This window comes from Athene cunicularia (genome assembly GCF_003259725.1).
Source record: "Athene cunicularia isolate RWA chromosome 26 unlocalized genomic scaffold, athCun1 chr26_part1, whole genome shotgun sequence".
Classification (NCBI taxonomy): Eukaryota; Metazoa; Chordata; class Aves; order Strigiformes; family Strigidae; genus Athene; species Athene cunicularia.
Window position 1 is genome coordinate 2,880,465 of NW_020799136.1, and position 23,928 is coordinate 2,904,392.

Genomic DNA, 23,928 nt, shown 5'->3' on the forward strand with positions numbered 1-23,928 from the left:
GCCGTGGCATGGTGAGACTGGGAGCAACAACAAACACCCCAACAAACCCACCCCAAGCTCAGATCCTGCCTAAATGAATCAAAGAGACTATAATCACCCTATTTGACAAATACACATATTTGCATCAGGCACAGAAATAAAACGCTGATTTTCAAGTTCCTTGACTTTCCCCAGCTACTCTGAAATGGGAATTTGAGAAGTCTAACACCACAGGCAGTCTCGTGGACAGGCTTTTGCCACCCCAACAGCTGTAGGGTCACCCTGGTGCATGTTTCAAGGAAATAGCCACAATCAACGCTTATCTGCCCTGAGCCATAATTGCCGTTTTTTCATGTATACACACACGCATGCACACAACTTAACTGCATGTGGACTGATACGGCATCACCACGGTATGGATCAGGTGGCAAGTCCCTGCTCTTAAGTGGCAAGTGCATGTTCCTACGAAGCACGAACAGCCCTGCTAGGAAATGACAGCGAGCTCCTCCTTCCTCAAGAATTACTGGCACTTCTAGAGACAGGAAGATTTTCATTACCCAGCCCGTTGCCAGCGATACTTTCAGCACAAGCCCATCCCCTTTCTGTTACTGTTATGTCAGGGGAGGACAGTGAAAGAAAGCAGCTCTTGGGATGATACATGGGAGGCAGCACTTCATTTATAACCCCACACAAATGCTGGAAAATATTCAACTTTAAAAAGCATTAGGTTGGTTACCTTATGGGCCCCTGCGGCCCAAGAAGTGAAATTACACGAACACAACATACCTATTAATCACCACAATGATTCCACAGAGAGAAACAGCCCCAGTGACATCCATTCAACTGGAAGGAAAGCTAAGAAAGTTACCTACTAGTAGTTCGGCAACTCAAAAAAATTTGGTACTACCTATCCGCAGGGCTCCCCTCGACTCCTCAGTGAATTCAAGTATTTAACTTGGATTAAAGCCCAGTCGATAGAAGCGTACAGGGGGAGGAACAGTGGCATTTCCACCTAAACACGTGTGTCTCCTCTCAGGCGGTTACTAATAAGCTGCACTTACACGAGATGCACAGGCAGCTGCCCACTTCGCAGTACTCTGTTTACAAGGTAAAGAGGGATTTGGGAAAGAACAAGAAAAAAAAAAAATCATTCTGTCTTCTGCATCAAGATAGATTATAGGTCAACACCAATTAACCTGTAATTGATTGATTTAGGTATTATTTCAGGGAACAGAGGCGGCTGCAAGCTTCTTCCAGCCAGGATTCAGAAACCAGAATAATTTACACCACCTTTAAAAGAAGGCGTCAAAGTCACAGCTTACATCAATCCTTCACAAAGATCAGTGAAGATTAAACACATAAAATCCCCCTAGTTATTACAGGTAGGTATATGTGTTTATCTGTAAAACCTAAGATGATGGGCAACTTGTCATGTCTCAGAATTAGCATTCATTCACAAGCCTGGGCTATTTTTATCACTTCCACTTTGCAGCCACCTTGGCTCACAGGACTCTGCTTCCCCGGTGCTGAACAGCAGAGCTGAAGGTGGAAACACGGCCGTTTGCTCCCCTGGGGAGCAGGAATGGAGGTGGCAGCGACCGCCTCAACCCCCCGGGCTGCCACAGCCCTGCAGCAAACCGAGCCTGGGGCCGGGCTGCACAGGCAGCGATTCCCTCGGAGATGGCTCCGCACCTCAGGTCTCTTCACGTCCCGGCGTCCACAACAGCGGTACTTCGGACCAACACGTGAAAGTGCAGGTCTCCCAAAAACCTCCCATCACAACGGCTTCTGCAGCTTCAGAAACCACGCCGTTCCTCAAGGCAAAGTGGTTTGAAAGACAAAAAGATGCACAATTACATCTAAAGTAGCAGCAATACAGAACAGAGTTTATACTACCATTTCCTTGAGCAGTGCAAGCTTGTAGGATACAGAAGAAACAAATCTTTGCACATTGTAATCTATATTAAACAGACACTTAAGAAGTCAACAAATTCGATGTGTTAAGAAGCAACTTTTTAATAAAGAAAGCAGAACCATACTTTGCGGTTAACAAATATTTTGAAAAAGACTTATAAAATTAAATCTAAGCCAATTATCCGGCGCATCTGCAGCTGAGAAGGAAGTGTCAATACTCCAAACATCTGCCCAGTCCTCTCCTTTCTTACAGAGGAAGTATTAGCTTCCAGTTGTACAAGTGATTAAGGGAGCAGTAAGGTATTGCTCAACAAAAACTATTTTCCTAGATGACTACTGACCAAGGCCAAAGTAGAAATTCATAGTTAAGCACCGTTACCAACGTGGAAGCCTGTCAAAGATACCAGTTTGGATAGCTCAGCCCTCTTCCTTGCCCCCCACGCCCGGGGGTCAGCGAACCAGAGAGGTAAGGCTCGGGAGAACAAGGGAACGGAACCATCCCGCCAGCACGCCCCGGTCGGAGCGGGGCCGGCCGAGGCCCGGCACCGGACAGGGCACCTCAGTGTTTTCCGTCATAAAGCTGAAGGGTGAAGGAAGAGTCCCAGAGCACTAGAAGAAACAGAACACAGCAACAAAAAATTAGCTCAGTTTCAAACCCAACAGCCTTTTACAGGCTCAAGGCACGGACAAAATCCCTGTATCCTCCCGCCTCAAGGCAGCAGAGCTACCGCCCCCGTGGCGCTGATGCCGCGACACAGGCTTGTGGCAAACGTTCAGTATTAGGCAAGACACACAAAAGAGGAAAAATCCCTCCGAAGCCCCAGCCCCAGCCTTGTCCACTCACCGCCGGCAGGGTTGGCTCAGCTGGAGGCCAGGACACTGGGAGCACTCACAGGCCACAGCACCCGCAGCACCTAAGGCAGAGGGGGGGTCAGGACGGCGGCACGCGGGGAGGGGGGCCGCGCCTCGGCAGGCCAGGATTGTTTATAGCTCATCAACGTCCAAAAACCAAACAGACCATCCACCAAGGCCGGCCCGTGCCTCCGGACAGGACCCACGTTCTAGGTGCCATCTAAACAGTTCCCAAAGATGGGGCTAAAACGGATGGTGCAGCTGCCCTGCGCCTCCCCAAGCCACCCCCAGCGACCGCGCTGGGACTCCGTTATCCCCGTGGAAAGCCTCTGCTCAGGAGCGAAAGGAGAGGGTTTCACTTTGGCCCTCCTGGCTTCTATCATAACCTCCAATATTACATTAAAAGGGCTTTTAAAACACAACATTCACAGCAGCGCAGGGGCTCTCCGCCGCAGGCAGCTTCTCCCCTGCCTGCCTGCGTGTGGCACCTCCACATTAAGTGCATGAGTTAAGATGTAGATTAGCAAGGCAAGAAACCTTTGCCCTTGGCATCGACACTCAGCTGTGACAGGAAACTTCAGGCTTTTTTTTTCTACCAAGTGTAGAACTACTCATTACACATTGGCAGAGAAGTGCACATCTCCAAACTATACACATTTTCTCTTAGATAAGCAAAAGACTCAAGTGTTTATAAATATGAAAAGTTCAGCAGCTGGCTAAAAAGTTAATTCTCCAGCCTCACTTAATGAGCTTTGGGGAAAGTGGTAGGGGGATTTGTTCAGAAAGTAAAGCAGCGTGTCACAGAAAGCAGGGCTTGCCAGACGGGGCTCTGTTTAGGCCTAGTTTCTGTCTCTAGATGGCTGCTATCAGCAAAACAGCAAGGAATCCTCCAACGGGGAGCGGCGGAACAACCACAACGAGCAATGTTTTCTCCCAAACTTGCAAGCAAAAAGTAGCCAATTTTTAATCTGAGTCCCACAACTTTTTTTCTCTGTTGTGAAAAATATCGAGCGATCAATATCAAAACACTTTGGAACAGGGACTGTCTCAGGATTCTGTCCAACTCCGTGAACAAGGAAGTCATTTTCAGTAGGATTCAGCAGGAACACTGCTGCAATATTTTTTCAGTACTTAATATTAACTAATATTGGTCTATTCTAGCAGCCTAAAATTCAGACTTGAAAAAATGGGACTGATTTCCTTGCAAGGTGGGCATGGTGATTGTTTCCAGGAACTGCTGAGCACAGTGCCAGCTGTCACTCTGCATCTCTAGCGCTCTTGTGGGCAGACTTCTCGCTGTCTTTTAAGATATTACAGGAGGAATTGTGCAACATCACTTTCGCATGATGATACATAGCTACCCAGTTCTCCACCTAGGTAATTATTAAAAAATAAGAATTCATACTGAATGGAAAAATATTCAGACCCTTTTGTCTGCAGTTTCAGAAGTTGTTTTATGTAACAGAGTATTTTTCGGCTTGCTCAGTGAACTGCAGAGATTGCTGCCAGCCCTTTCGCCTACCTCCTCCCTTCTGTCACTTACCGAGAAAATTCTCAACAGCAACTACTTGAGACAACAGAGCTGTCTCTGAGGATCAAGAGCAGAGCGATTCTCCAGGAGATGAGAAGTCTAGCTGAAACAAGGAGCGAGGCTGAGCTCCGACCCGCTAAGAGCGCTGGCGCCGCGGGTCACGCGGGGCTCTCCCGCTCCTGTCCCAGCACACCTCCCCTTCCTCAAGGGACATTAAACGTCCTAGCGAGCCACAGATGGCTCTAAGTGGCTCTGTAAATCTCGGCTCTTCGGCCAGGCCCAGTCCTAGCCCCCAAGGCCTGGCCCTGGGCAGGGCAGCGGAAGCCCCCGGCGCCTGGCCCGGAGGCAGGGCCGCCCCCGTCCCCCCGCAGCCGGGGCCAGCGCCCCGGGCCCTGCTGACGGGGGATTAGCTGTGTACATTGGAACCAGCAAACGCTCCGTTGTGATTTTTGGCCACTTGGAATAGTTTTAGCAATTTGCCAAGGTTTACCCTGTGATTTATTATGGAGGAAACAAACTCAAGCACTAACAAATGAAAATATGTAAACTCAGACTTTTCAAGTCAATAGAAAGGTATTCAACTTCTCAAAACCCTCCAGAGGCATGCAGGTCGCTGGGGATTCAACTGCTGGGAACAACAGTTTGATCAAGAACTAACTGACATGTAACCTAAGCAGTTCAGATCTGAGTTGCTCTGAGACCTGTAGTGAAGAATTCCATATACATGGTCCTTCCCAATCATCACTCCTAAAACTGCGTTCTAGAGTTGTTGGAAATTGAACAACTTGTTGGAATTACATTTTGTATCATTTTTTCACTAAGGCACTCCAGGTATCTACCATCTAGAACTCCGTTATCTCCAATTACTGTATTTAGTAAGTTAAAACATGGTATCGCGAAAAAATACTTGAGATTATGAAACACACAAGAAAAAAAAAATTCATTTTGAAAGCTTAAAGCACTGGAATTGCCTGCAGATATAACACTAGATACAGCAAATAATAATTGTTTCATTACAGAATTCTTGGGTGCAGACAGGTGTCATTAAAGAGAAGGTGAACTTCCATTTTCAGTATGAAAATCCAACCAGAACACAGAGATAATGCTTTATAAAGGGTAAGCAGCAGTCACGGCATTATCTGAAGTTGGAATACTGAAGCGATCTATGAATAAAATTGGAAGTGTTAATTTGATAACGAATATCATTGCTTCTTACAAGTTTTCTGAATGCTTCTGAAAACATCAGGAATGGGATCAAGAGTACAATAATAATTAAAATAAGGAAGAATATTAGTCATTAGTGTACGACTGGGACTTGACATTAACTGTCTAACCCAGCAGAATACTGGAAGATGGCATTCCCTTCTCAGCTGCCAGCCTCAGGAGTTCACACAGAATTCATTACCGGGCTCTTTATTCCAGTGTTAAACTAGCACACTAAGGGGCAAGAACCCCTTTGCCTGTGCCTGCCCCCGCTGTGACTCGGTTGGTGGAATGACACAGCAACACACGGCTTCTTGATCATCTTTTCAGCTGAACAGACACTATCTATCCATTTCTGTAGAAAATAAATGAAATAAACCCACTGCCAAACGACCAGACCCCGGGAGTTTTTTTTTTCCCCACATTTGGACACGTCACTTGACATTCAAAATGCCAGTGCGCAAAGCCAAGTGACTTGCAGAGTCTTTTTTTGGTTCAAGAAACCCAGCAGAGAGAACTTCACCAAGCAATTCTTTGTTAGCATAACATTTGACCTTGTATCTCTTTGGAAATCATACAACTTTGCTAATGCAGTCCTTACAGAATTAATCAAGCAGATAGTTAGACCCTAGTTACTATGAACCCAGCCAATTATGAGCAGCACTGAAATTTGTCACTGGCATGTCCAACTACATTTTCCAACAAAAAGATCAACAGAACTGTGTGGAAATGAGGCCCCACTCTCAGACCTGCATGACTTGGACACTGTGGACTAGAAATGTTAGCAAAGCCAATGCTTTTAGGAAAAATGTATCCTTAAGAAAAAGGGCTTACCTCCTGGGCCTCCATTACCTGCTGCCTGACAACAGCGAGGAAGCCTAACGCCTTTCACCCTCTATTTTGACTAGCAAAGCTAGAATAAATGATTTCATTGAGAGTTCAGGGCTCTTTATTGGCCACTCTGCTCTTCTGCACGAGATCCACGGTTCAACAAAGGCCAAACATACTGCGTGGCTCAGGCTGGAAGTGGCGAGGGGAAGCTGCCTGGGCAGTCTCTCGCCCTGCCGAAGTGAGGCAGCACAGCTTTCGGACGAGCTGCAGCCAGCAGCAATGTTAACAGAAAAGGAAACAGCAAGGAAAAGAAACCCTGAAGAGAGCAGGGCAGAGAGAGGGAGGAAGGAGACGGGCGCAGAAGGCACCCACAGGAACAAGTAACAGCAGGCACATTTAGATATATCTAAGGCAGCAGAGATCAGAAACGTGTCGCCATTGTCAAGACCAATTTCCATCCCTGAACGGGTGCTCAAATGACAGAACCGAGGTCACCGAACACATTCTCCATCCAGTAGCTGTAACCAGATGAGATACAAAACCACCAGCCTAGTTCCCAAAAGGTAGGTGACAACTAGGTAACTAAGGTAGCAGTTACCTTACCCCTGCTCTCATCCGTTCCAGACACATCGTGCTACTAGTTTCCAATGCTGAGCAAGAGATCTGTTTTCCTGCAGCCCAGCCTGTCTTTTGCTCACTTCTCAAAATCTCCAGCCAACAAATTTATTTTTTGAGGTTCTCGCACTGCAGCCTTTCACTTCTACGAGAACAAAATCCATACTCACCAGTGTCCCGTGGCAAAATTTCTCTGGTGCTGAAATGCTGCTCTCTCACCATTAGAGTGCAAATTAAAACCAAGGTATGTTATAGTAACAGCTCACCTTGTCAAAATAAGACACTTTGCCTAAATTTCAACAAGTATGCGCCACTAATTAAGATTCTTACAAAGGGAGATCAAATAATTCATGGCCCAGAAGCATAAGACTGACTAGAGCCTACTTCACCATGGACCCCAAAACTCCCCAAGGTCCCCCAAGTTACCTCAGGAAGTCCCGTGACAGAGACGATACTCACAGCTTTAGCAAAAACGACCATCAGCTCAGGGAACTGGTGCGTAAGGAGGGCGAGCATTGCTGAAAAGGAGCAGAGGCCTGCTGTGAAATGGATGAAAAAGGGAAGTTCCTTCTGCGGGTAAACGGAGACTTCGTGAAATGCTGAAAGGAAAAAAAAAAAAAATAATATTGACATTTGGTAATCAAGGACAGTTTTAGGAATTACAAGACTCTGTAAATAACTCAGTTCTACACTTTCAGAAGGAGTAAGTGTGGACTCAAGACTATTGTGCAGCACATGTTAGGTCCCAGAACTTAAAACTTCTCAAAAATTTTCCCCCTACATTAAATGCTTGTGTTCATTGTTAATAGTCTTTACATCTTTCTCTTCCCAGCCTTCTTTTTCACTTGCATGGGCTTTATTTTTGAAGCATTTAATCAGGTTTAGGTTTTGGTACCTACTCTTTTAACAGGACAGAGGGATGAACCGTAAAATTCACAAGCTGTCAAAATTACCGAGACCAATTTAAACAATTCTGGTGTTTTCAACCCTCTGAAGCATCAATCCTGCTACCCAAAGAGAACAGCACATCTCCCCGTCCTATAAGCAGCTCAGCAAGTACAAAACAATCCTCACATTATATATACATGCAAAGTACCTCCTTAATACTTTTCAAAGATTTCTGGTTGGTAGGCTACAGTAAATTTTTTCAGAGCAGCTGACAGAGTAGACCTCAAAGAAAACAGCACCAGGACTAGGTTATAAATTCTGCACATAGCAGCTCCTTGCAATTTCCAATCTATGGTAACAAAATCAAAAGAAGCTGATTAGGCAGGCTAAGGGCTGGCATATGGAGCTTTCAGCACTCAAGACACTACTACTGGTTACTAGCCCAGGACCTGTTTGGGGAATTTGCAATTACTTACTGGCTCTGAATACCTGCGGCCCTGACTTTTGTCCAATGATTTTAAAGGGGTTTTAAATGAAGAAAAAAAATAGTTTCTATAGACATCAGGAATTACGAAAAGGGCTGCACACTTCTCGACAAGCTGTTTTTAAAAATCTAACAAAAGCCTCAAAATTTAAGTAAGCCTTTCCGTAAAACAAGAAAATACAGTTGTATTAATTTTTAAACTGAAGTCTGAGGAGGAAAAAGACACTTCACCCTCCCAGTTACTGTTTCCGAGTGCTGGCACATGAAAGCTGCCGTTGTACGAGCAGTCCAGCAGCAGCAGCTCATGCTCTTGCAAAGCATTAATGGCAAAATGCTTGGCTTTTGGTTTGCTTTTAAGTGTCTGATTTTGGAGCACAACTAAGTAGAACGCTCGGAGTTCCACGTCTAACGCCCACCAGAAACGTTCAGTGTTATCCCAGAGATTATCAGTTCACACCTTCCGCACACACAACCAGCCCCGCCGGGCCACGAGGCAGCGTGACAGCACCACGGTCCCTTCCCCCACCGCAGAACAGCGGGACACTCCCACCGGGTGGGAGCTTGCCCAATTTTTAAAACATGGAGCAATATCCAACATAAGGTAGGAAAGTGTTAAAAAAAAAAATAAAATAGGAAGGACTCTTTTTTTTCACTAGTTTTTCCTACACTGGGAAATTAAAATCAACTCTGAAATAGATAAGGACAAGTAAAGATAATTCTATATGTACGTGGCCATTTGAGAATTGTTACCAGTCAGACCAATACAGGATTTTTGAAGCACTGATTTGGCCAACATTATTCTAAATAGGTAAATTTAAAAGAAGTGTCAAGATTTCTCAAGGAAGTACCGCAATAAAAGTGTTAAGATTGTTTAATTTATGGGTAGTTTTATATTTAAAACATAACAGGAACGCGTGAGTGATCGTGTTGAAATATCTGCATGTGTTGGTGTTTAATTATGCTGGGAAGTCTACAATTTAGGGTTAGTCGCTAACCAAGGAATTCCTTGTGCAATATCCTGCATAAGTGAGAAATGAGTAATTTAAAGCAGTCTGGGGGCAAATTTAAATTACACATTTTAAATATAACTTCAGGCTTTTAAATAGAAACACGTATGTGTAGTTTTCCTTTCCACAGCTGTGGTCTCAGTGGGTCTGCTGGTGCTTTTGCAGTAGCCCTTTCCAGTCCCCTGGGACTTGCGTTTCTTTACGATGTAGAAGTTCACCCCCAAAGGAATCCCATTAACAGGTACAATTAACAGTCTAATTCTAATCTAAATTGATGCTATTTTCCCAAATATGATGAGCATGGGCCTTAGTGATTTAGTTTGTTTGCCTTACCTAAAGAAAAAATCCCATGTAGGCTCACAGTTGCATGAAATAATCTTGCAGTAATGGGCAGCTGGAGACTGACTTTTCAGGGTCAAGCGTCAGTATAAATCCACAGAAATACCGAACAGGTAAGGTGCCCCTGGAAGCACACTGCCCAGCTGACAAACACAGACCAACGAGTCGAGGACAGAAAGCAATAGGTGCTCCGTGGAGCTACAGATTAACTGAGGATTCTCTGCAAGATCAGACACCCCAAGGCAGGACTGGAACCTCGCCTCCGTTCCCTGCGGTCAAAGCCATGAATCCCCTTAAGAGTCATTTAAAGAACTGGCCCATTTTGTTGTTCTCGGAGTTGGCCAAATCTAATCTGAATGTACCACACACAGACTTCACCTCTGAAGGACTTCTGTTATTAGAGAGTCAAGCTAACATTTACCACACACACACGCCAAGTGCTCCAGGATGGCTTGGGAAGGACATCAACAAATAGCTGAAGCCCCTTCACAGGAAGCTCAAACTAAAAAAAAAAATCGCAGTAAGGTAAATACAGAATACCACAAGCTGAACGTGTCCTTAGCTTGTGTTTTATTATCATTACTGCTTAGAAACCACTTACTTGGCAGCAGTTCTCTGTCTGCTGTTTCTGTACAACTCGGATAGGGATAGAAAAGATGACCTTTCTCTAATGGGTACGGGATCATCCTAAATGCTGAAAAGAGAGAGGGTGACATCAGATCTGTATCACCAAGTGACCGGCTTCTCACAAAGAGAACCAATCGTGTCTGAGGTGAATAAAGCAGAGAGATTAGTCTGCTCTACAGAAAAAACTAAAACAAGGAGAAATACTCACTGCCCTCCCATGTGCAGTGCAGCAGATTTAGAGCCCCTTCTATCCTCTTCCAGTGCTGGAGGTGGAAAAAAGCGTATGCTACCGCCTCACTGTCCCCTCGTTTCAGAATGTGCTCTGGAGGTAGCACTAAGCTCTTCATTTCTAGTAAATACTGAAAGTAAAAGTGGTAAAGGACGCTTGGTTACATGGAATACTCCAAAATCTTTAACTGTGAGATGTAAACGATCATCCGAGGCACAACTGAGCACATCCCGCAGGGGCCAGCTCCTGCCCGCTGGAGAAACAGCCCAGTGCTGACACAGTGCAGGCAGCCACGGGAAGGGAAGAGCAGCAAAACACTCAGCCCTGTGCAAGACTCAAACTGGGGTTTTCACACACAACATATCACAAAAAAAAACCCAAAAAACATCATCTTCAGTAAGCCAAAATAAAAATATGTTCTTGTGGAATGTACATAAAGTATAATGCGGCAGGCACAACACCAATGAGCTACCAGTTCAGGTTAATAAAAACCCACCAAACCAGCGGTATTTTTGCTCAGCGTTTCATCACTGAAAGTCTCAGTGTAGGAGGCTCAGTACTTGCCAGCTCGTGAGTAGCAAACCAGAAAGTGACAGTTTGCTAACCAAAGGAAGAACAATAAACCAAACCCAGGAAAATCTTGGTTTAATGTGGTTTTGCTGGACTACCACAAAGTATCTCCGATTTCAGATTTTTTCAATTTTGGCCTCCTCCCTACATCAGCAGAATTTCTGATGCACACAAGGGTCAAAGAACACAAGGGCTGATCATTTTCCATTTCCCTTGAAACACAGGACACGCAGTTTTGTTTTGGTACATTAAAAAAAGACAGGTATTCACTTTAATTTAGCTTTTAAAAACAGATCAGTAATTTTTACAAGAATGAGATGACAGTTTCAGCTCTAGTATTCACCTGTGAGTTATTCTCTCCTAGCATAGAGTGTCTCATTCAATAAGAGCCCAAGTTAATCCACATCTTTGATCAGTGTAGCTGGCAATTCCTTTGACTGTCTCCCAAAGTGTAAGAATGCAGCTAACTCGCCGATTTATTTCAGCAGATGCCACAAACTATGAGATTATTTACTAATCCAGTTTGAGGACTTAACTTTTCCCATTCAGATTCTTGAAGGAATGTAGGAGGGGTTGTGCCCTGGCCAAATAAAGCACATTTACTGCCTGGCTAGGTTCTTCTCTTAGTGCCTTGGGCCTACACTCCGGAGGGTAATATTCTTGCTAATCCCCTCTAATCCTCTTCAAATTTTTTTTTTAAATTTTTTTTTTTTTTAACACAGTAAAGGATCACTCACACAGGGCTGCTGTGGGAAAATGGTCTCAAATATCTGACCCTTGCCCTGGCTCCTCATGCTCTCCGCAGTGCCCCTTCCCATTGTACTAACTGTGCGGAGAGGAGGGGAATATAAACGTGAGAGTGGTGAGGCAGCCCCGCTGCCAGCACTGCCACAACGTGCCAAGGCTGAACTCCAGGCTTTGGCTCGCTCTGCCTGCGTCACCACAGAAATGGAAAAATTCCACAGTCTGGCAGGTTGTCATGTCTGTGTTTAACCGTAAAACAGGCAAGGTATCAGTACTGAAAGTAGCTTGGGTTTTGCAGATTTATGTAAGTCTTTATACACACAAAAAAAATCTGTAAAACACCAGAAGATGACTGGAAAAGGTTGTTTGATACATTATCAAAATGTAGTTACAGATCTCGAATGTGAAATGGCTTAAGAGTACCATTTCTCTCGCAGTGTAAAAAGCCTTCCTAACTTTTCAAACAAAACCCATCCTTGTAAAAGCATAACTCCAAAGAGAAACGAACACTATTTTATTTTCCTTATGCAAAACGATGTTATGTGCAAAGACAACCACTTTCACGAGATGCAAGAACAAAGGGATTTCTACTTTACATTCTCATTTATTTTTAGTCCGTGGGACAGAACAGACTGCAAATTCAAAAACTAGATTTTCTTCTCCACCACTGTGACCCATTGGGCAAGTTACTTGTTTGTGCCCTCGTTCACTTGTTTGCTGTGACTATGAGCATCTCGGAGCTCTAGACAGCACCAAGAAAGTTCTGCCCTGTCGTCTAATAAATTGGTGTTTCAAGGCAATACTGTAATTTTAAAAAAATCATGAAGACAACTGGATAGGTATACAATGAGAAGAGAAGGTCAAATTACTGCAAGCTGGAATCAGTGTCGGTGATTGTCTGTAGAACTACGGAGCATGTTTTGCAAACAGCCTGTTTGAAATGATATCTAACTTCTTAAAAAAGGTGCGGAAGGCTCCCGAAACTGGAGGATACACAAAATAAAAGAACTTTTAGATAATGATAATGCATTATAATCTTCTTCCCCTGAAGGCAGTGGCTAAAGAAAAAATCTGTCTGAGACTGTCTGAAATGAACTTGCTACGCTCTTGATCAGTCATGCACACAAGCAGCAATTAGCTCTCTCAGTGCACATTCTATTAGATTGGACAGGCAGACAGAGGAGGGCGGCGGGATAATTCGAGCCTTCACAGCAACAGTCACTGGGACTCCATGATCATTTGCAGAGGATTAGGTCCAGGACTAAGCCAACCTTCTGCATGCGAGGTTTCAAACTGAACGCATCGCCCATACTAGTACAGTAAAAAGCAATGTAAGATTTTATTTTCACCCAGCGCTCAGTGGAATCCGTATCCTGGCCACGGCAAGCAGAGCCAGACACTAAATTCCAGCCTACAGCAACACCGACTCTTTATCTCACACGTGGATGAAGAAAATAAGCGACTGTGGATCTTTCAATAACCCAAGTCCTGGAGCCGTGCTTGGAAGCACAGCAGAAAAAAAATGTACATTGAGATACTACGAGTGGTTATTGTTTGGAGAACTTAATTTGGCTTCAGGGATTTTAAATATCTAAATTTGTATTTATTAACGCCTGCCCTTACCCAGTAAAGGGCCTTCAGTAATACACTGCTGGACTTTCCATCGAGTTTGAAAATTCTGAGTTTAAATTTTTTTGCAAAAAAAACCTGTTTTATCATCACCTACTGCAAACAACTAATTCTGGCCACCAAACATTTATGATATAAATACTAGTGTGTTTAATAACTCAACGGCTGGAGATACAACTAGCTTCAAGAAAACATTGGGCTAGAAAGGCTCCAGTAACAAGTTGATAACATGACTTTTTTCAGAAGACATAAACAGTGGTCCAATAGGAAATAAAATACTCTTACCTTTGGAACATGAGGGTTAAATTCCACAGCTCTGTGAATCGCTTCCACAGCATTAATTTCTGCTGTACTAAGCCCTCTTTTGGAGGCAGTTTCTGGGGAGAACCTGAAGGGAAAAGCCCACATTGACCAAAAGTAATAAATGCTAACCAGGTGTTTATTTGCACTGTAAGCTTGCAGTTCATTAAAAACTGGCTGATTTGTCAAGAAAGATAAACAAAGCCTTCTAGGAGACAAATGTTCACTTTAATTCAGGTATCCTGACTGTGATCCATGCCCATACGACGAAGTTGTGTTGAGCTTTCCGAAACTCCACGTCAATCACAGGCGATCGAGTCCTTCGTGTGGCTGTTCCAGCATCCCCCAGCCAGAGGGCAAAGAGACCAGGGAGTGAAATGCCAACGTGAGCTACCACAAATACCCTGCACCCGATCCACCCCACAAAGAACGCCTGAACACCACCAGCAAGACGCTGAAAACGGAATTTATACAAAAGCACATGTGTGTACACGGGCTCTTGGGAAATACCTTAAACTGTGTTAGCTTCGTGGACGCTTAAAAAACTGCAAATTACATTTAACGATATACACATATATATGTATGTATAAATACACTTAACTTGCTCTTAGAAATGTAACTGCTACATGTTGGACTTAGACCTTTTTAATTCCTATTTTACAGCATAACTCAAGATTAGCAACAAACCACTGTTTTCACAAATGTGCTTGCTTACCTTTCTGAAACAGCTCTGGCTTTTAACAGGGCTGCTGTGTAACATATTGCTGCTGATTTTGGAAGACTGATATCTATGATAAAATAAAATAATTAAGCTGTAAGATTATAAGACAAACACTTTAAACCCACATCCTTTGAGCTTAAAGATTTTGGAGTTGGGTATACCAGACAGTGAGTGTAACATCTGGAACATTTCAGCGATGATTAGAAACTTTTTAAATTCTTTGCACAGTCTTCTTCCTGGACACCAGTCAGTCTCAGATTAAAAAATCTGAGTTGTAGTTAGCTGGTAAAGAGTAATTTTTTTTCTTCTAAACACACCAAGACACTGAAACTTAATTCAGAGAGAAATGCATGTATAAATACACACTTAAGAACAGCATACTTTTCCTGTATTAACCCATGAAGGTTTAAAATAAGCTTCTAATTTTCCCTAATTTTGCAAATTTACATTAACAGAGTTTTACAGAATACTGAGAGACCAGCTACAAGCTGACCAAAAAAAACTGCATTACAGACAGGTAGACAAATTTTAACAAAAATACAAATTCCATTCTTTTCCAGTTCCATGGGGAAAAATGCTTTTAGTTGTAGGTTTTGTAGAACATCTGAGGCCAAATCTGAGCTGACAATTACAGATTAGAAAGTTAGCACTTCACACTAAAGTTTACTTTAAAAGCAGACAAAGTCTGGGGTCTAATTCCCAAGTACCATGTTGTGTATAGTCAGATGGCTCTTGCTTTTTTTGTAAATCCCATCCTGGGCTTGTCCATCACTTACTAGAAGTCTGGCTGTCGTGTCAAGCAAAACACAGGGGCGCTACGGAGAGTCTGAAGCTCATACTCATTTTTCCAGATGCTTCGGAAAAAAATCAGCAACGCTTTCTTAAGAAAGTGTCAAAATTCCCGACGTTAATATAAAGAAGCACCAGGAAAAGAGCAAATGGCTTTGTTAAATCAGTAAGAATCCACACAGAACAACATGGATGGCCACGTAACAAGAGCAGGCTGCTAGGGTGGCCACGCACAGGGGGCACAGGATTTGGGCAGGAATATCGTCCTTTTGATTCCCTGAAGCAATAAAGAACAGAGACACGGGAGAGAACGTCCCGACTTCTCAAGGGCAGGGAGCGACCGCCACAAAATACTGCTTCTATGTCCCTCCATTCTGGAGGTGATGGAAGGGACAGCTTTGACAGCGGCGCTTTGTACGCTAATGATGTGGGCATTATCTAGGTGGCAAAACTCTGAGGACAATAAGAAGGTATATATTTCATTAGCCTTTATCTAGACTTGCACACCACCTGAAACACGTGAGTTGAGACGGGATGTGAAAGCAAACTACTGCCATTTAACGGCCCAAAGCTTGCACACCACTAATCTCTGGCAAGCAGCATGCTTGCACGTTGCTAATCTCTGGCGAGCAACCTCCGTGTTACAGAATCACGAGGCCAAGCCTGGAAGATGACAGAAAGGAAAACTACATTTTCCACCTTATTTACATCAATTACTTAGGGGGCTACAGGCTGACTGAAAAAAAAGGCTGATGAATTTAGGCATAACCAGGGATGTAGAAGGGATTAAAAAATTAAAATAATCCTTAAATTGAAGCACAGTGAGCTCCAAGATTTCTTTACAGATTAGAAGGAATTTAAAAATGTGAGAAGTAATTTGTATGCAGTTTAGCTTGCCTAAATTTGACCTCATTATTCAGAAGAAAAAACCTGACTTGCACTCTGGAAGCGCCTGTTTGTTGCCAATGAAGGGAACCTAGCCAAGCAGCTGAGGTGCCGGGCAGACACCTGCTCTTGGCCAGGCACACCGTGCCCACCTCACCCGCGCTCCAACACCAGAACACCCGCACTTCCCAAAGGCACCACTCACCGTCATACTTTGCTAGAACTGCCTGGACATCTGCGTAAGCCTGTAACTCCAGCAGTGCCTCCAGGAGGTTTTCATGAATATTCAGCATGCTGAGAAGTGGAAACTCTTTCATCAACTGCAAATCAATAAAGAGAAATAAATTAAGCACGGACAGAATTGCACTTGAATGCCTGAAACACTTAATAGAAATCAGGACGATATTTAAGCTTTTTCAAAGTTCTGGTCTTTCACACTGTCAGAAACTGGCACATAAGCAGCATGAAAAGAACCCCATCATTTCTACCTTCCGTCTTCCCTGTACTGACCTAATGGAAAATAAGTATGTCGAGGTTCATACAACACACTCCCAGGCCAGATCTGCACAGCTCCCACGGTGAGCTGGCCTGGGCAGTAATACTTTCCTATGAAAAAAGAACTCAGAATACAACTTGGGCAAGTGAAAGAAAAATGTTAGTGAAATCTAAAGTTGGCTACTTTGACAAGTTAGTCACCAAGTCAAGCATGAAGCAAACTGGACAACAGAACTGTTAACGTATGACATCGTACTATACAAAAAATTAAAACCTACACGAAGGAACTGAAAAAACTGCTGACAAAATAAATCACGAATCATGATGCACAAATCTCATCAGAAAATATCTCAACTAGATTAATTATGATGCCTAGAGAGGAACTTTAAACCATTAATTTGGACAATGTGATTGAAAACAACACTGCTCACCACTTTTTTTATTTTTACTTACATCTCTCATCATTTTTACTGCTTCTCGTATTCTTCCAAGTTTCCTGGCACACATAGCCAGCCTCCTTTTCACATATACCAACACATTGGTGTCTCTTCCTGATTACAAAGACAAAAAAACAAATACAGCTTCAATCCTCACCTCTCCTTCCCTCTCCCCAAAAAAACCCCAAACACCAACATCCCCACAACTTTTTCTAGCCAGATGTAAAAGCATAAAATAATTCCTAATGCTGTCCCAGCCCAGGCCCATCTAGACCAACGCCAGCAAGTTTTAACTAGGTTAAATGAAAAAAAAAAAATTCTGTTTAACAAAACTTTGTGTGAAATAAAAGGAGGTGCTGCTGACACAGGCTAACTGCTCCGTCACCCTGCTCTCCCCATCCCACTTCCCAAGGCCACCAGGAACACCCAGCGCACCGGCCGCTTCCCACGACCCCTCCAGGCACCGCAGCAGATCCCGTCGCTGGATACGTGGCCGGAACAGCAGGAACCGCCTCTCCGAACTCGGAGCCAAACTAGAATCACTAATTTTAACTCCAGTTTTACACTTCTGCCCTCACAAACCCAAGAATTTAGGCGACTCAGAAGCCCTTACTGAGCTGCGCTTCGTGCTGGGGGCTTTGGGAATGGCAGTTCTGCGACTTCCTGTAAATCATTTCTCCTGCTTTCAGAGCCTGCTTGAAATACTTCTCAGCATCCACAATAGTTGTTGCTTCTTCCTCAGCCAGAAGGACGTACGCAGTGGCACAACTGTAATAAGGAAAAAAACCACTAATTATTCTGGGAGATGGAGTTTAGTATTTTCTAGATAAGGGTTAAAATCATTAAAAATGGGCGGCTTTCAATTTCGTTTAATATCTAAGTGTGGACAATATTAAAGTACCAAAAAACTGACTTGAGTTCAAATGGTGAATGCCAGGAAAACAGAAACCATTTCCATTTTACAGAAAACACACACAGTTGGAAAAAGATCAACAAAAAGAATAATTGTAACAGTAAGTCAAATTATTTTCCTTGAAATATTAAAAATGCTCTGGTAATTGTCTGGAGAGGGTTTTTGTGTTTGGTTTGCTTTCCTATATTAAAACCAGCAGGTAGACATTTTACACACAAAAAAAATGAGACTACATTACAAAACAAATCACAGGTGTGTGTGAAATTCTTCAGTTTGTGTTATATTCTTAAATCCTTTACAGGAGTGGCATCTGTGGACTCCAAATACAGTGTCACCACAACGCCATCTCTGAAACACATACAATCTTGTATTCAGACTGTTCCACATCCGAATACGAGTTCTCATTTAGTGCTACTGACACAAAGACTTAAAAAAAAAAATCTCTCCCAAGAAAAAGGGAAAACAAAAGCTACATTTTTGTAGAACCATTCAATACTCCAGTGCAACTGGCAGCCCCATGTCACGGAAGTCCCCCTGAAGTTATTCAGGACTTTGCTAAAATTATTAGAACGAGAAAATGATAGCGTGTTCAATATCAGTCCACTTAATCTTTTACACTAGAAATACAGCAATTGAACTTACACACTAAACTTACTCATTGTTCAACTCTAAAGCTTGATATGCTGCTTTAATCCGGGCTTGAGGGTTTCTCTCCCGCCATGCTTTCTGCATAACTGTTGCAAAAACATTGAAAGGCTGGTGAGGGACAGAGACACTGGTGAAACACCCAGGAGCCAGCCGAGGCAACGCTGCTGCTTGTGCTCTACATTAACATTCCCTCACCATTTTACAAATTCCCGTTCGCTAGATGATTGTTAAAGGGAAGAGGAAACAAGTGGTTTAATTCCAGCAGTTTCTACCACAAGCAGCAGAATCTCACAACTTCTCCTTACACTCCAGATTTCATCTCGGAAAGCACCACCAGGAAGGTGACCCACTGACCATTTAAGAACCCTCACCGAGAGCAAAGAGAGCTTACATAACCAGGCAGATGTAGAATTTCTAAATTGCCACAGATTTTTTGGAAACATTTCCCAAGACTTGTTGAAAGCTTGGCAAGAGCAGTTGTTAAAGACAGGTTCTTGCACAGACCTGCACAGAATTTTAATTTAAGCTTTCAAACAGAACTTCAAAGAAAACAGCGATAGAGTAAGCGATGTCTTGCACAGGTATAGCTTCATACTTAAGTATTTAGAAAACTACCACATCCTAAAGGGTTAAACAATTCCCGTTTAACTTTACAAGGCACATCTGAGTGGCCAAACACAGCAAAGCCATTCAAGATTATACTATAATAATTTATCACCCTCTTAGAAAGTGTTCTAGGAAACAATTAAAAAGGGTGAAATCTATTCAAAAGGGTCATTTGAATTACAACTGGAATTCAAAATCATGGTCAGATAAGGAGCAAACAAAGTTCGATACAATGACTCTAAACCCCTCCCCACTACGCTCCCATTAGGGAAAAATAGAAATCCCACACTAAAAACCAGCTTCTAGCAAAACAACATACTCGAGGCTACCATTTTCTACGCAGAACTAACAGCTTTCACACGAACTAACAGCTCTGAAAGAACTCCAAAACCTTACTTCACGGAGTTACATATCTGGCCTATCTCAAGTACGATAAGAAAACCAAAGACTCTATACATGTTTCTTTTGGAACAAAACCTCCTGCTGTCCAGCAAGAATAACGTGGAAAAATGTTTGAGTTTTCTTTTGGAAACAAAATATTAGTCTTGGCTTAGCAAGCGAGACAATACACTCCATTCTGTCAAACAAAAACACATCGTTCATATCAAGCCTGTCACAGCCAGCTGACAAGTAACGCTTCCGGAATGTGACAAACTGACAATAGTTCACACCCAGGCTGACAGTAACCAGGTAGAGAACATTTTCTGCACTAAACACGTGGAACACAATGAAAAAAAATTCTGGAGGCTGCACTATTCATGACTAAGGTTTAAACGAGACCATATCTTTGGCTGTTGAGAATACAATCCAGGTTTTCAGCACTGTGTTGTTAATTATTTGAAAAGTGTGAGATCTTAAACTGCGTCAGGATCCTGACAGCCTTAAAGTTAGTAGAGAAAGCACAAGATAAAAGAAGTCTTTTCACTAAATACATCTCTTAAACCTCCTTAGCAGGCTCTCATTTCACAAAATATTTGACACAATAGCTTGGGCTACCCTGAAGTATAAAACCAGCCACGTTTACACTCGGGAGCAGTTACAGACCCATGGGACACTGGTACCTGTGTCTGAAGGCCGAAGGGCATCTGTATCACACGTGAAAAAGTTTTGATGATCCTGAGCAGACAAATTCATGTCATAGTACGTAAGAGGCTCCTTCCCGGTCACCCACATGTATCTGTAACAGGAGAAATTTCAGTCAGCAGCACTCCTCGTAAACATAACACTGATACTGGGGGGATGGCTGATGGGCCTGACCACTGAAACTAGCGCCAACTATTTTTATTAAAGACTGGAGCTACTTACCAGAAGTTTCAAGTACTACTGCTCCATAATCTGTAAAGTTCGGAACAACTCAGGAACTGGCTTCCTAGAAAGCAGCTTTCCCCATGAAATAACTCAAGGAGACTTACAGTACGGCCATATCAGTTTCATAAAAGAGAATCTAAATTCAGAATCACTCTTTCAACCTCTGAATAAAGCTTTTCCCCTACTTTCAAAAAAACTGATGATGTTAGTGATATTTGCATTCTTAATACTGAACCAAAGCTTGGATAGGTGCCTTTTAAACACAGGCCTGACATCAATCTCCCCTATCACAGGTCTTGGCCACCTCCTGATATTACTAGTGCAACCTCTGGGATGAAGTCATGGGCACACCCCCCATTCATTTTAAAAATACAAATGGAAAGTAAAGGAATTAATACCTGCTATACTCTGCCCCTCTGAAAAGATTGAGAGGATTTCGCCACACTTTGCATTCTGGGGAAAAAAAAAAAAAAAGGTATTTTTTGAATGAAAAGCACAGGAAATACTCCCTTGACTTCAAAATGCAGATGTTTTACTTTCAAAAGATGCTTTATCATCATATACCTGAGCACAAACATATAATCTTCTTCACAAACTTCTATTCCATAAATATTTTTGCTCCCCAACATTGCTGGGGTACAAAAGCACACGGTGCAAAGATTAAACACTGCCATTTACACTCATGCAATGTTCATCCTGCACATATTCAGAATAGTAAATATCTAATGTTACTGCAACACTGTTAGCTAAATACGTTTTCTAAATCATATTTTAATAACGACGATTTTAGATCAAAGATACAATATTATTTATTTTTCCCATTATTAACAAAAGGCATTGTAAGACGTAGGCCTTTCTCCAGTTCTTACAAGCACTAACGAAAAGTCAAAGCCAATTAACAGCCAGTTCATGCAAACCAGCCGCCTTGAAGCTGAAGGAAAACTGCCGGGACACACCAACAATTACCTGGCATGTTCTGCCTGCTCGCCTCACTCTCTCCAGCAGAGAAGGACGCTGCTGCTGGAGGGCTGTTTTCTGCCCCGCCGATGAGAGGCCTTAAATGACTCACAGAAACCTGCTCAATGAAAGACGTGCCGTATTTTCGGAAATGCCACCACTCAAACACCTGTCACAGGAGAGAAAAAAAACAGAAGAAATGTCCTTAGGTGACACCCTTCCAACATCAACTCCAGAGATGAAGAGCCAGTTGTTCACAGAGAGTACATCTCCTTGCAAATGACTGTAAGATGGAACTTATCTACATATAAAGTAACACTCATTATCTGTTTTGGCCTGTCTTGTCATGCAGGATCACCCACATAACATGAGAGGCTGAAAAACACCAGTAAAATTTCAGTCAACGTATGTTCCTCCCTCCCCAAGTCATTAGGATAACTTCTAACCCCTCTCAGAAAGTGCCTGTAAAGGGAAACTGTGCACAGAGGCAGGAACCTCGACAGGTGAAGTTTTTTCATTTCACAAAAATACTCTAAAAGAATAAAGCACAAAATGGACAGTTAAAGTGATGTGTTCTGCCATTCAAAAACGTCCAGAGAGAAAAGGCTGAATTAACAGCAATCAAGCCCACTTACCAGAAATTCTGAGTCAAAAATATTACCATCTCTCTCTGAAGATATTAAGAATCCCTGTGCATCACAAGTCCTCAAGCACTTTACCAAAGTCAGCCCTGGACCAACTTATCTGAGTATTTTCATTAGCAAGCAGAAAGGCAGGATGTTTAGACAAACTGTATTCTTTGTTAAGCAGCATTACTGTAAATAGTGGATGACGGATAATCACTTTTTTCTCCCAAAAGCAGACCCATGCAAAAGGCTTATCACAAGCAGAACCCATCTCCTTAAATGACTTTCCTCAAATCCTTCAATCAAAACCCAAGCAATATTACTTATAGCAAACAAGTTGTTTTTGCCACATAAATAAGACTTTTTTTTTTTAATGGTGGCTACAAATATCACCTATGATACAGATTTTGCACATTCTGGTAAATATGGTGAATTAACAAGAAGAGACATTTGCTTTAGCTTTTAATACTGAAAATAAAGACTAACTGTGCACTGTCCTCTGAGGATGAGCTGAATCACCGGCTCATTTTAACACCAAAGTTGTTAAAGTTGTGTGAGGACAGGTGCACAACCCCCCCCAAAAATTACTGAAAGAAACAAAACTCTTAACTACATAGTTTACACTAGAAAATCTCAGCGTTTTCTTTTCAGAGAGATCTGCAGCATTTGCATGTGTATTTTGTCTTTTTAATGCATGTATGTATACACACACAGGTACACATTCATATGGACACGTATCTCCTTAAAACAGGCACAAGTTATCTTCCTTCCTCACCCCAATGTACAACACGCATGGCAAAAGTCGTACAATACATCAGAGAAAATACTAAACAGGTTTCTTCCCAGTACAAAGGCACCCTCTAGAGTCTGACCGAGAAAAAGCCGATGGCGTTTACCCCTAATGAAAGCAGCTTAGAGGTGCTAAAGTTGTTTAAAAAACATAAAAGTGGACTACTTACAAATATCAATCCAGATATAAAAGACGAAGTCACTGTAAGGGCAAAGTAGAATTTCGGAGTCAAAGTGCTTAAGAACACCGTCACTGTTAAGAGAAACAAAAACAAAGCCTTAACGAGCAGAACTGAAAGACACAACTAGCTTTTTATTAAACCATGTTGAACAAAATGTTATGCAAATATGCAATACAATACAGCCCTAATCACTTTACAGATAACGTTACTTTGTTAGAGAGCCCTTTCCAGATATTATTTTTGTAACCACCTGTGACTGATCTAGGTTATACACCCAACCTAAAAAATTCAGTGTAACTTCTCAGACAAAGCAGCCTACGGTTTCACCCATATCGTGGCTCGCGGACAGCAACAAGCCAATTTAATGTGTTCTTTCATTTTAACCTCAATCAGAAACGCGCTGTTTTGACAAAGCCCGCCTTCGGGGTTACAACACACGTTTTCCACAGACCTCTCCCTCCCGGTTTTTACAGCACACGGCGGGGAATGCCGCTTTCTAGTGCTACTCTGACCGTGGCTTTGACCCAAACCGCACCTCAGCTTTACCCCCGCCACCAGCCCGGGCCGGGGGGCCGCGGGGCCGCGGCAAGGCCCGGCACGGGGTGAGATGGCGTGTCCTGGCTCAGGCAACCTAGATTCAATTTAAAGTAGCTCCATGCCTAGCTAGGACAAGGATAATCTTAAGCAAGGATCTGAAAAAGTAACATGCAGCAAAGGTTTACTATAATATCCATTTTATAGCTGTTCAGCTAGGTCTAGAACTTTTATATATGTTTCCAGTTTTAAGTCTGAGTTTATCAGAGCTTTAAAATACAAAAAAAAAAAAAAAA

The 23,928-nt window shown here is 42.7% G+C and overlaps 2 protein-coding genes across 2 annotated transcripts in view; one reads left to right on the forward strand and one right to left on the reverse strand.

Moving 5' to 3' along the window:
* Positions 1-1,960: 1,960 nt before the first annotated feature.
* The window catches only part of ST7L (suppression of tumorigenicity 7 like), a 22,078-nt gene continuing 110 nt past the window's right edge, over positions 1,961-23,928 (reverse strand). The window contains exons 2-15 of the mRNA XM_026864113.1: positions 23,087-23,169; positions 21,511-21,670; positions 20,943-20,997; positions 20,298-20,413; positions 18,638-18,716; positions 17,683-17,837; positions 17,086-17,183; positions 16,343-16,457; positions 14,458-14,530; positions 13,728-13,830; positions 10,479-10,629; positions 10,245-10,337; positions 7,385-7,524; positions 1,961-2,502 (exon numbers count right to left, since the gene is read on the reverse strand). Of these exons, the coding sequence (XP_026719914.1) occupies positions 2,344-2,502; positions 7,385-7,524; positions 10,245-10,337; positions 10,479-10,629; positions 13,728-13,830; positions 14,458-14,530; positions 16,343-16,457; positions 17,086-17,183; positions 17,683-17,837; positions 18,638-18,716; positions 20,298-20,413; positions 20,943-20,997; positions 21,511-21,670; positions 23,087-23,169 (1,580 nt within the window). The 3' untranslated portion in view covers positions 1,961-2,343. The remainder of the gene's footprint in view (positions 2,503-7,384; positions 7,525-10,244; positions 10,338-10,478; positions 10,630-13,727; positions 13,831-14,457; positions 14,531-16,342; positions 16,458-17,085; positions 17,184-17,682; positions 17,838-18,637; positions 18,717-20,297; positions 20,414-20,942; positions 20,998-21,510; positions 21,671-23,086; positions 23,170-23,928) is intronic.
* The window catches only part of CAPZA1 (capping actin protein of muscle Z-line subunit alpha 1), a 28,780-nt gene continuing 11,421 nt past the window's right edge, over positions 6,570-23,928 (forward strand). Inside the window, exons 1-2 of the mRNA XM_026864285.1 lie at positions 6,570-6,574; positions 7,075-7,079. The gene's annotated coding sequence lies outside the window, so the exon portion shown is untranslated. The remainder of the gene's footprint in view (positions 6,575-7,074; positions 7,080-23,928) is intronic.